Genomic DNA, 13,807 nt, shown 5'->3' on the forward strand with positions numbered 1-13,807 from the left:
GTTATTTAGAAGCTGTCAGCGCACTAAATGAACAGTAGGTGCGGGCTGATCCATTTCAACTATGTTCTGTCCCTCACACGCACAAACACACACGTGCGCCATGTCGGACACACTGAAAGACAGGTAGACACACATGAACACACACGAATCTGGGCAGGCATTTGAGGACACACACACACACACTCACACACACACACACACAAAGATGCACCATTGTGCTATTATTCTGTCTCCAGTTTGTGCTCTGACCCTCTGGCCCTGCGCCAGTTCATTTGCATATTGTACTAATGAGGTGTTGGCACTGTGAACGAGGCGTGAGGCGCACACAGGGAGCCACACACAGATAAAGGAGATGGGATTAAGAGATAGATAGATAGATAGATAGATAGATAGATTTTGTCATTGCATCTTAAACACAACCAAATTTTAAGAATTAAATACTAAATATTAGAAAAATAAATATATCAAAATCGTCACTTTGCCTTAGCACACTGGGGAATTGCAGCGTTAGTGCCAGTTGTGTTACTTTGTTTAAAGGTGTTTTTTTTTCTTATTGCTGCTCCATCATGCCAGCAAACTGCATCTGCCACCCAGCTGAAGTTCCTTATAAGAACGACAGAGCAGGACATCGGCCGCCGAGCTCCCCTTTGGCGGCTCCACCGTCCTGAGGGGACGTCACACCAGCTGCCACCGTGCTAGCTTCCATCTGGGCACGGATACGTGTCCAGGTGTGTGTGCCCGTCACCTGCCAAAAGAGCTGCATCTTCCCAAAGAGAGACGCTCGCAGGCAGGCTTTCCAAATCCAAAGACAAACACAGACGAGCGTGGCAGAGCTCAACCCAAAGCCTGAAATAAAGGTGCAGGCCTGGCACTACGCATACAACAGGCAAGAAAAACCTACTTTTCCAAAATAAAAGACAAGTCTGTCTCTACTTTTCCTGTTTTGAAAAGCCATCCAACACCAGTTTAATTCTGCTTGCAGGAGAGATTTTCACACACATGCAAAAGAATATTTTAAGATTACCAAGGCCATGATCTTTGTACTTCAATTTTGTGTTTGCACACACAAAACCTATGGGTTGTCTGGTAAGAGTACCAGTACTTTATGCCCCTATATAAGCATAAGTGTGATTGAAAAATGAATTGTGCTGCTTTGGAGAACTGTCTTTACAACAACATATAGATCTTATAATATCTGAGCATATTGCTGTGGCTGTAAATTTGGTATTAATTGAAATAAGAATGAGGCAGACCAATTTCCTTGAACTAAATGCCTTTATTCAAAGGGAAATGGCAAATGGTATTCTCATTGTAAGTCACTGTTTGTGAATTTTCAATTGGCAAATTGTTCCTGGAACTTCACAAGGTTGCAAAGAGTATTTCCTTGCTTAAGGTCATCATCACAACACAACTGAAATATCGGATAAGAGCTTGCAAATTCAAAAATGAAGCACATTCTTTACTGCACTTTATGCGCCAGTCTTGTTGATCACACCTACAAGTTTGACAAAAGACACAAAGGCATGCAAGTTCATGTGCGTGGCTCCACTTTTACAATCTCAACGCCTAGTTAGCCGGAGTTACTTTTGTCTTTATTTGAGCTGGATGGCTGGCAGCTATGAGATAATCACCTTCCTCTCTGTGCCCTGAAGCTGTGTCAGGCAGGCCTCAAGGCTTCCTAACCAGCACTGCGCCTGAGCTGCAATATGCAGACACATTACACACTTCATCACGCACTCAAAATTTCCACAAGCAGCTACATTCATACATGTACAAGCCAGAGTTACACACACACATGTACACACGTGTCTTTTCTCTTATTCATTTTGCGTGCGAGCCCTCCTCAGCAGCCAATGCAAACTAAATTGCGGAGTGTTCGGAAGCAGGGCGGCAACCACGGGGCTGTGTGTGGAGGAGACATTTGTGTGTGTGTGTGTGTGTGTGTGTGTGTGTGTGTGTGTGTGTGTGTGTTTGAGGTGATGTGACATTTCTGGGCTGACATGAAGCGACACTCTGCCCCCTCGCGCCTGGAGGGAGCTCCCGGGGAAAGACACTGATGGAGGTCTGGGGTCTCCGGGGGGGAATTTCATGGTGTGAACAAAAAGCCCTGCGCTGCGGCAGAAAAGACCTGTAAAACACAAGCTGGATTCTCCTCACTACCTGCTTCATGCTTTATTGAATGTTGTGGAGGCAGATGTCATGGTTCACATCTTTATTTGCATGATGTCTAAAGATATATATTATTAAGATATATTATATTGTAAAAATAAAATAACAATGCGATCCTCGTGAGTTTCTGGTTGTTTTTAAATTTTTCAGGAAAAACATGATAAATCACCCTATTGTGATGCATGATAAGCCGACTTTAACTTCTTTTTAACTGGATTTTGATTTAGTCTTTTTTCTATCTGCTTTCAAACACAACATACCGGTATACAGCAACGAGCAACATCTCATCACGATCAATGTTGCAGCAACAAACTTCTGCATGCAGCATTTGAAACCCAACCCTGAATGTGGACAACATGTGTTAGGCTGACTGACTCGATGAGAAAGCAAAGCATCCTCTCCCCTACACCTATCTGCTGCCGTGCTTCACCCTAACAGAGGGTAATTCATCACTGCTAATTGCCTAAGTTAATCTTGGCACTGTGTCCAATGAGCAAGCATGTTTATCGGTGTTATGTGTGGGTGTAAAGAGCGAGAGAGCGAACGGCTGCGTATAAAAGCGTGACAGTTGAGCGGCTTCTACCTACAGCTGAAAGCAAAGCTCCACCCTGAAATTAAATTTCATTCACTTTAATCCCTCAAACTGTCTAAGATCGTGGCTGTTGTACATGGAAATTCTCACTGAACGTTCCCTTCAGTTGGGATCTTTCTGCTCAAACTGTTTTTTGCCAACCAGCAATACATGATAAGTTGCAGTGTATTACAAAAAGCTCCAAGCTATGTCTCTGAATCAATAGTGGCCAGTTAAAAGGAGAATACGAGTGAGCAGGCAGAGAGAGGTGACAGACAGAATAATTGAGTAGAGCGAGTGGAGAGGAAGCAGCACCTTCCATACAAACTAATCCTGAAGCTTAAGGCATACAGTAAACAGGCACATAAGTGATTAGCCCGAGTTAAACTATCAATCATCTTTCACCACACACAAACACACACTTCATAATATACTGTAGGGTTATGCAGAGATGTGAGAAAGTAGCGACCATAGTCACCCTAGGAGGGGATTGGGTTTCATGGATGAGGCAGCTGAAGATATTTCATGCAACATAATGCCAGAGCATTACCCCCCCACCCCCCCCACCCCCAACACACACACACACACACACACACACACACACACACACCCCTTCCTCCCCCACGTCTCCTCTCTCCCTATCCAAAGTACACGCAGACATGAGATACTTTTTTCAGCCATGACAATTTTTTTTTTCTATTGGAAAAAAAAGAAAGCCTGCAGGCTGTGTTGTTGTGGCCAACCTTGTGGGTGCATGTGAAAAGAAACGTGGGTATCGCTTACACAAATGGCCTGCATGAATGTGCGAGAGCCAGACAAAATATAGAATCTGAGCCGCTGTGGCAGTGTAGGCCTTTCCTGTGTTTGTGATGATGTGAACATGTGCGTTCTGCTGATGGATGAAGAAAACATCCAACATGAGGCTGAGTGGCTTCTAACAGAAATGTGGATGGTATTAATTCTAAAAACTGTGTGTGATGTCCTCTTTATCTGCGCAAAAACATTGATGACATTTGTTAGACTGTATTTGTACATTTCTGCTCTGCTGAAGCATAGATCCAATAAAGGTGCTCTAGTTATGTAGCTCAAATCTCACATTCAACATTAATTAATGTCAATTTAGACCATCACATAGAGGATGGATGACCCTTAACTCTTAACACTTGATTGTCTCATTTTGCCTACTAACTAATACTAACTTGTTGATTTATTAACTCAGCCATCTCGGCAGAACTGAATAGACCTTGTTTAGTTTGTTTTTGCAGAAAAATAAAAACTACAAATGAACTAAACGATTTATATAACTGTGTATGCATAAAGTTAGCGTCTTAGCTGTAACCTCATTGTATCAGGTCACAAAGCCTTAAAATGTTCTTTTGCACATTGATAAGCTAAAGACAATAGGTAGGCCTACAGGCTAAGGCTTGCATTATAAGTAGGCCTGGATAGTGAACTGGCGAGTGTCTAGTGAGCTAGTGGGAAGCTAATGAGTCAGTAAGAAGGCTAGCTTGTGAGTTAGTTAGTAGCTAGTGAGTTAGTGAGCAGTATTAAGTATTAGGTATTAAGTGGATGAGTTAGTCTGTAGACTAGTGAATTAGTAAATAGATTAGTGAGTTAGTAAGTTGGCAAGTAAGTAAGTGGGCAGGCAAGTTAATTAGAAAGTAGATTGTGATGTGGTAAGTAGACTAGCCAGTTAGTAAGTAGATTAGTGAGTTAGTAAGTAGACTTGTGAGTTAGTAAGTAAAATGTGAGTTAGTAAGTAGATTAGTGAGTTAGTAAGTAAAATGTGAGTTAGTAAGTAGATTAGTGAGTTAGTAAGTAGACTAGTGAGTTAGTAAGTAAAATGTGAGTTAGTAAGTAGATTAGTTAGTAAGTAGACTAGTAAATTAGTAAGTAGATTAGTGAGTTAGTAAGTAGATTGTGAATTAGTAAGTAGATTAGTGAGTTAGTAAGTAGACTAGTAAGTTAGGAAGTAGACTAGTGAGTTAGTAAGTAAATTGTGAGTTAGTAAGTAGATTAGTGAGTTAGTAAATTAACTACTAAATAAGTAGACTAGTGAGTTGGTAAATAGATTGTGAGTTAGCAAGTAGATTGTGAGTTAGCAAGTAGACTAGTGAGTTAGTAAGTAGATTAGTGAGTTAGTAAGTAGATTGTGAGTGAGAACGTAGCTAGTGAGTTAGCAAGTAGCAAGTGACTTAGTATGTAGCGAGTGAGTTAGTACATAGCTTGTGATTTAATAAATAGGTATATAATAGTTAGTAATTAGCTAATGAGTCAGTTAGTATGCTAGCTAATGGGCTAGTAAGTGGCTTGAGTTAGTAAGTAGATTGTGAATTAGTGAGTAGATTGTGAGTTAGTAGATAGCTAGTAAGTTATTTAGTATGCTAGCTAGTGGGTTAGCACGTAGCTAGTTGTCTTTTATTAACATTAAGATTGGTTGGTTTGCTTGTGCCTCCTTCTGGCTGACACATTGTCCTTAAAGTGAAGAGAGATGGCCTCTCTTCAGAGTTCTACCTACTATTCACAGTATAGCTTCACAGCACGAAATTATGGAAGCCCATATCTGCCAATCTAAATTTTTGTTTGTTGATAATTCAGTATGTCACTTAGTAGCCTATGTATGACATAATATGTTGTTATCATAAAAAACATACCATCATAATAAAAAAATTAGGTAAGTGGGTTTCCTTTTTGGCAGAAATGGGCTCCCACACATGATAGCTATGTCCTTAATTTCCAAGAGGCTGCCAGTCATCCTGATTGTGATTGTGATGTATTTGATTTTGATTTATAGTAATAATTTCAACATACATATTTTGTAACAGTGAAGGAGCGAAGTGTAAGCTATTGATACAAAGAGATACGAGAGCTACCTTTTTATAATTATTTTATTTTTATTTTATTTTATTTATGTATTTATTTTACATTTTTTACATGCATATATATGGATAACATGCTTCGTTAGGCACCGCATGAAGTGGATCATTTAATCAAATTTTATTGTATGAAGCAACTGAATAAATAAACAAAGTGTGTTTGAAGTAGCATAGTGACTGCTAATATTCACATGTTGCATTAAAGGATTATACCGTATCTAATTAAACAATAAAAATGTGCATTATTAAGGTATTTTGGAACTATTGGTTTATAGGTTCACTGGGATGCTAGGGCTCAGAGCTTGTAAAGTAAAAGATTTTCTCCAAAACTGATATGACCTAGCCTGTCACTTTGAAATTCAGACTTTTCTACAACTATAACTTGCATGAAGGGCTGTCAGCGCAGTGAGAGAACATGCTTTGAAATTTCTGTCAAAAGTCTGAGGCTGATTAATGGGGAGAGCATAGAGAAGTGGAAAGAGTATAGCTGCATCTTTGTATTTTTTTCACGCAATCTTCTCACCACACTTCCGTCTAACTTCAATGCCATCATATTTCAGCTCCACTATCCATATTAAATGTCAGCCGTAAGGTCAGAGCATAATGCAGACTTAACTATGCTTAAAACAGATGTCACATCTTAACTAGACCAACTCCAAATGTGCATACAGGCATAATTTCAATTTTGTTAATGACTCTTACTTTTCTCTTACACCTACTTTATATGTAAACCTATGAACTGCTTTTTATTTTTATTTAACGATAGACAAGACTCTTAGATTCATAGCAGAGACCTTTGTTCACATCAGCTTTACATTTGATGTCATGTTTACAGCCTCTCTGATTGATCTCTGATTGATATGGAGCTTCCTTGTCAACTTTGTAGCGTGTTGGATGGCATAGACCCGTATTTACTCTTTTCTGACCTTCTCTGGAGCTCACAGATCAAAATAAAACCAGTTCAAAAGCTGCGTTTTGATCTGATATGAACTTCTATAGCTCTTGGAACTGTCACACTTTCTCCCACGAGGTTTCAACATGTCAAACTCTCCCTGTCATCATCAGGACCAGACAGATCATTTGTCATCATTTCAACATTAAGTACAATGAAAACTACAAACTCACTATAAAAAGTAAATGAGCTAAAATGTTAAGGTAGAAAATGAAAAACACATAGTATGAGCAACAGTACAGTAGACGCAGGCTCAGCTTGATTCACATGCTTTGGGAAAAAGTGTCAGAAAACAAAAGAAACTGGATATCACTAACTGAAATGAACAGACATACTCTAAGTGCACCCCTGTCTTGTTCCTGCTCCAGTGCAGTGCTTGAAAAAGTGATTATGTTTAGATGAATAACTGACTTCAGGACAGACAAGCGGGAGAGTAAAACACATCATACTCACAGCGTAATTCCTTACATATCCCAGCTTTGGTACAAGAGAGAAAGGAGATTGTTTAACTACAGTCATCGGGGGAAAATGAGAACACAATAACAACTTTGATGTTGCGTTTTAAGCACCACGTTGATCAAGTCATTTTGGAGTTTATTGCCTGAAGCTGTTTTTTTTGTTGTTGTTGTAAAATCCATGATTTATTTTTAAGGGTTTCTGGCTTTAATGTATTATGTATTACGCATTTTGTATTCAAGCCGAACCTGAAAAAGTAATGAGAGGGTTTTAACGTTGACATTTTTAAACAAGATTTTTAGCTAAAATGACCTTTCGATGTCTTGAGTCAGAATTAAGTGTAATAATTGCTGAAGCTACAAGAGATAAACCCCCTGCTCGCAGTATACAGACTATCAAAATGTCATGAAAATTCATTTAGCTCTGTCAGAAGCATAATATACTGCGTTTTTATATAGAGCTTAACGGATGATGTAACATTTTCTGGCAGCCATATTAGAGGCTCTCTGCTCTTGGCAATAACACAAATAGGCCTACAGTAATTGCACATCTGAACCTTGCTACCTTACTGATAAGCCACAGTTTATTTGTGCTCTTTTTACACACAAAAAAATGACAACTGCAAACTAAAATGACCAATTTTGTGTGTAAATAATGTTAGCATTTTTTCTAGTACACCATAGTAGCACATTAGCTAACCGTCAGTCTTACGAATCTTGTTTATCCATTAGTAAAGACAGACATTAGTTAAATGTATATCATAGGCAGCTACTCAGTGTGACCATTAAGATTGGTTCTTTTGCTGAATATTTTAGGTGGCTGTCTACACATTAGAAAATCCTCTTTTTTATGGCTGAAATTAATGGAGAGCTCTAACAGTTCAGTCTGTGTATAGCGGGGCTGAATTTGGCTAACGCTACTGTGTACGCTAGATTTGGAAATAGCCTTTGACTTTGAGCCTGGTATCATGAAATTTTGTTAGTGTGTCTAAAAAAACAAGTAAGAAAATAGTTTCCCCTACAAACAGAGTAAAAACATAAAGGATTTATGACTAGAGATAGGAAATAGGATATACAGTACACTAGCATAGCACTGGAAAGGAGTGTGTCAGGGTGGTAGAATGCAATTTATGTTAAAAAAAATGTTAAATTGTCATGTTCACTACAAGCATTTTATTTTTCCCAATTAATACAGCTTAACCAAAGTTATACCATCTAACTTAACGCTAACTTTACTGAAAGTCATTTTACTTCCATAAACTGAAAGAAATAGTGCGCCATGTTGGGAAATACGTGTATTTATCCAAAAATCCTTATAGGTTTTAAATATCTGTTTGAGTTGTGGCAAAAGCGATACATCACGTTGATTGTTAGCTTTAGACGTGTTCATATGGACAGATTTTTGAACTGGAACAGAGCTAGGCTAGCTGTTTCCACACAACCAGTCTTTGTGCTAACCTATGCTAGTCACACCCCAACTGAAGCTGTGTACTTCACAGACAAACATCAGAATGCGATCATTCTTTTCATCTAACTCTTGAAAAAAAAAAGCAAACAAGTGTATTTCCCAAACTGTCAAACTATTCCTCTAAATGTTTGAACCTTTTCAGCTGATGAAAACTCTGACAATAGCATCATGTCCAATTCAGACTATTCTCAACAATCGTTCACCACATGGTAACCATAGATTTCACACTTACACATATTATCAGGATATATAGATTTGTTTCTTTATCACATGCAGTTGCCAGGAGATTTGTGGTATACTGTGTCTGCAAAGTCTCTAAAAGGTGTCATATCAAAGTGTCCAGCTGATAATAAGGAAGGAATTTACCTTGTTTCTCTTAAAATAGGCTCTGCGGCAGGCAGCAAAGCACTTCTCACTGCAGAAGCTCTTCAGCTCGCTCCCCATGCTCAGAGAATAGCGTTTGACTCCGACCTTCTGGCACCAGGCGCACATGATCTGCACGTTGGATGCATCTTCATCTAGAAACAAACAACCGTCGGTGAAAGTGAGTTAGGATGAAGTTTCAGCGTGTAATTTAATGAAGACAAACTACTATTCTTTCCTACATTATCTCTTTTTAAACTACAGAAGATTATCCTGGATGTAAAGGCCCAGGTGTCATAAAGGCCCATTCCAAATACTTTTAAATTTGGGCCTTATTTTACAAGCCTAATATATAAGCGTCTTTTTCAAAAGATTCTTATTTGGTTTACTAGAGTTTCACTAGTCATTAATAGCTGGAAATGCAAGAACTTTCATTCAACACTCTGTTGACCACTGTTAACCTTGTGGTACGTGTCTGATTCTGGTTACAGAATATGCTTAAGCAACAGCAACATCAATTATATTTAAATGTAAGTCTATGGTAGAGAATATCAACAAGCATGCAACGACCAGATGTATTAAACACAAGGACCAAAAGGCATTAACTCTGCTGATTCAGCCATGCTAAATCCGCTGAAGACTCAAGCCACAAAACCGCTGGAGGATTTATAATGAAGCCCTGCCATGGGTAAATGCAGCAGAACCGGATGAGCCAGGGACAAGGGAGGATGCCTGCTTGCGGCTGTGCTCTGTAGGTATTAGAGAACCTGAAGTGGACACAAGGATGTACTCTGATGATGCTGAGGGTTCACACAGGACAGACAGAAGGTGTGGTCTCCCTGCTGATAACTACACGCGGTTCACAGAGAAGTCTCATAGTTTTTGTAAGCCAGCAAATTCAAGAAGGTATTTGTAGGACAATTTAGACCACTTTACTCTGACTATGAAGTTACACAACTCTGACCTGATCTGAAGGTAACTCCACCCATCCATCTACCACTGCACACAGAGACACCAAGATCAGACCACTGTGTAATTTAGTGTTTTAGCTCTTGCTTTTTCTTTCTCAAATTAGTCATGATGAGGGCACTTTGAAAGCAGAGAGAGAGACGAGGGAAAAGGAAAAAATTAAAAAAACATGAGGGGGAAAAGGAACCATAAATAAATAAATACATGTACATCTTTTTTCCAGTGGCCCACAAGGACAGACTCATTAACAAACAAATATTTACATTAGAGACAAGACTGGACATAAAACGGAGCTTGGACAAAATAGAGTCATCATCATACTGCTAAATTATGGCTATGAGATGTTAATGAGACTATGAATTGCAAGGTGCCTGAAGATATTAATGGTCAAGTAGAGAAAGTAAGGAGACAATGAATGAGCACAGTTAGGAATATGAATCAGTGATAATTAGTGGTTTTCTTTAAGAAATTCTAATCTGAAAGTTTAAAATCATGTTATTGTAATTATGTATTATTATCAGCCCAAAAGTCATACTTGTGTTAAAGTAAAGATATTGTGTTAAAAGAGGCTATTACTTTGGTATCAAATGCACTTAAGTATCAAAAGTGCAAGTAGAAGTAAATTATACATATATTTATTTGTACACTGCATACTGTGTGTAGACCGTGTACCCATCCGGCTGATTATCGGATCTAATATTCAGCATTTTGCTGATTATTAAAATCATTGCTTGTTGATGAAATTAAGTAATTTAAAGTGTGTTACTCATGAGTAACTAATGCTATCAAATAAATAAAAAACTAAATATTTGCTTCCAAAATGTAGTGTAGAGTATTAAGCAGCAGAAAATTGAAACACTCAAGGAAAAGTATCTCAAAATTATACTTGAGCACAGTAATTGAGTAAATGTACCGTATTACCTTCCATTATTTATTTTTATGTACAATTTTTATTTAAAAATTTAAGGTATAAAATACAAAATATATGTAGAATTGAAATAGAAAAAAACATTATATTGCCAATAGCAACTACTACAGTAGTTGTTGGTATGCATGATATGTATGTGTTTAGGTGTTTAGGTTTATTTCTCAGTTAATGCTGAATGCCAAATTCATGACCCGTGTGGGAAGGCAGCCTCAGGTTGTCCTTCCAAAAGACAAAGAGAAGGCTTTCTACAGAATAATTGTGGCTTCACGGGTCAAAATCTCTTTTGTCTCTTATGATTTATGGCTAGCCCTAAACAATCTCTGAGTAAATCTACAGCTGACCTCTGCACATCCCCTCTGGTGAGTGTGGGCAACAAATTATTTTTAACAGACCCTCAGTGACAGTGAAATGCCTCTTCGGTGGCAAACTGTGACTGCCGGTGATGAGCTGCGGGCTTTTAGTGCCGTCGCTGTTGCAATGAGAGAGATCCTCCGAGATTCCCTCCAGTATCTCCCAATTATCACATTATGACTATGCGGGTGTGAGGGTGAAAAAACGCAGGCCCATTAGTCTTTCACCCCCGCTCACCTCCTTATCACACGCTGGCCAGGCTTTTCACCTCTTGTTGAGCTTAATGGATCTACAGGGCCATCAGATTTTTAAGTACAAACTAACTCACAATTAAGGGAATAACTCCCCGGGGCCCTAAAGATAGCAACGTGGACCCAACATGCATATTTTATGTCTTTCCTCTCATCTGTGCTCCATCTCATTCCTATAGTCGCTCTGCCTTTTTCAGTCTATCTGGACTGTTGCCCACTGCAGTGATAGCAGACAAACTAGATTCATTCTGAGCTGGCTGGGTGGGTGGATCAGGGTTTGTACATTTCTTGGAATAATGTATGTACCACAGCGTAATAAACGGGATCAAAGGCCAACGTGAAATCACAACATCTTTTGCAGTGTCTCAACATTTTCATACAAAGAGACATCTTGAGTTGGAGTTGTTTTTGCCTTCCCAAATCCTGGCACCTCACAACAAGCCCATCTCAAAACACTCACATCTGCATGAAGGGGGGAAAAAACCCTGTCAGTAATTATGCAGCCTCCATACTAAATGCCACCATCATCCGGCGTACCTGCACCTCAAAAGGTCCTTTGTCGGATTTTGCGGGGCACATGAATAATTCAGCATATGTGTGAGGGTGGGGGGGGGGGGGCGGGTTGAAGGGGGTGTGGGCCGGGTGGTGGGTTGGTGCTGGGCTTTAAGTGGGACCACACCATCTGTTTCCCCGCCTAGGCAGGGCCAGCGGGGACTCCTCTTGGGCGATGCCAAGGCGGCTCGCTCCCTCCGCCGGGGCGTACCAACCTCCTGTGCCACAGCAGACGTAAGGGATAATGAAGCCCTCTGTCTGGCCAAGGAACGCGGACATTTCCTCAGAGAGTTGATGGGGTTATATTGACACTTGGGCAGGTGGAGGAAAACAAGGTGTACAGCAGGTAGCTAGCTCATTAGTCGCCTGTCCCTGCCTGGTTCGGAGGCTTTCAGGCCATCGCAAAGACAGAAAGTTTCCATGTTGCATAAACATTCAGCTTCCTGCTAAGTGCCGGAGAATCAGCAAGTAGGTTTAACTTTCTGTTCAGTTTCATCTGTCTGGAGAACAGCTGTGGATGAAGTCTCTGCCAGTTCTTCTACTTGGGTGTTTTGTGTGTGTGTATGTGTGTGTGTGTGTGTGTATGTGTGTTTGTGGTTGAGCATTTGGGCGAATATATCAGCAATCTGCGATGGGCAGAAAATGACCTTGATCTTTTTGGAAATTTAAAATGTAGTCTTGTTCAAACACACAAAGGGGTGAGTATTAACATCTGAAACTTTCTGTACTGGCTCTGGAGGTCGAGTTTTTTGGGCATTTAAGTATACTGTGAAACTGGATTTTGCTGCCAGTTATTATTTTGAGGACTTGTATGAGCCTAAACTACTTTTCAGTTCATCTGCTATGAACTGTCTTTTCAAAAAGGTGCCGTGCTCCCTACCTGCAGGAGGCTTGATCAGTGGTGGGGGGATCATGGGGACTATGATGGGCAGGTTGCCATGTTCCTTGGTGCTGGGCGTGGAGGTGGACGGTGTGGTGGAGGGCTCTGTGACACCGTTCCTGGAGGCTGGCAAAGACTGGGAGCTGTTGGCTCGATCTGGAGAGCCTTCGCCGCTCTCTGCTGAAGGTTGGATTTTTGGCAACAAGTTTTCTAGACAGGGGAAATTGAGCAAAATGAAACGTTACTGAACAACTGATGAGATGCTGTGAGACTCACCACAAATCCTGTCATAATGTGAGAGCCGAGTATGACTAAAGTCTGACACAAAGGGCCCATTTTTTGTGATGAAGCATGTCGGTTTTTCAAGGTGGGCTTGGAAAGGTTTAAATTTAAAACCCCAATATATTAGGGACTAAAAAAGCAACAGTAAAGGTTAAAGCTGCACTTAGTTAATATTCCCTTATTAGCAGTGAATCAAATGAACAAATGTAATGGGGTCCCTCAAGGAGACAAATCCACAGAGAATTATCATCCAATGCTGCACTGCCCATCAGAAGAAAAAAAAAACCTTGAATAAACTGACTGATTGTAGAAAGACAAAGTTAGGGACTGTCTGGTGAACATCGCGTAATATTTAGCAGCTAATGAGTTGGATATTTCCTTCAGGACTTGGGCCCAATCCCAATACACCCTTGCCCCTACCATACCCTACCCCTCCATTTTGCGCGATCATGTCTAGAGGTTCAGGTGTCAGGTGATTCAGAATCTACAGGTTTGAAATGTGTGTACTCACATCACTAAGGAAATTCCCGACAGCGAGACATTGAACGCGTTTTCAAGTATTCATAATTTAGCAGACTTTGATCATTTGTCTGCCGTGTTTATTTGAAAAAGGGTCTAGGCTTTAACTGCTTTTGGAGCAGGGAAATATGTGACATCAAAAATACAAAAGAAAGTTTAAGGCCTTAAACTTATACAACTTTGGCAGAAAGTGAGTTCAAGTAAGTGATGAGTTCATGGGG

The 13,807-nt window shown here is 39.9% G+C and overlaps 1 protein-coding gene across 4 annotated transcripts in view; it reads right to left on the reverse strand.

Moving 5' to 3' along the window:
- sobpa (sine oculis binding protein homolog a) overlaps positions 1 to 13,807 on the reverse strand; it is a 43,387-nt gene that overhangs the window by 18,110 nt on the left and 11,470 nt on the right. For 2 of the 4 annotated variants that reach the window (XM_084381096.1, XM_084381094.1), the window contains exons 3-5: positions 12,786 to 12,995; positions 8,858 to 9,009; positions 7,022 to 7,045 (exon numbers count right to left, since the gene is read on the reverse strand). In XM_084381096.1, coding sequence (XP_084237222.1) covers positions 7,022 to 7,045; positions 8,858 to 9,009; positions 12,786 to 12,995 — 386 coding nt within the window. The remainder of the gene's footprint in view (positions 1 to 7,021; positions 7,046 to 8,857; positions 9,010 to 12,785; positions 12,996 to 13,807) is intronic. The other 2 variants (XM_084381097.1, XM_084381095.1) reach the window with 1 other exon arrangement.

This window comes from Pagrus pagrus (assembly GCF_965226575.1).
Source record: "Pagrus pagrus genome assembly, chromosome: 18".
Taxonomy (NCBI): domain Eukaryota; kingdom Metazoa; phylum Chordata; class Actinopteri; order Spariformes; family Sparidae; genus Pagrus; species Pagrus pagrus.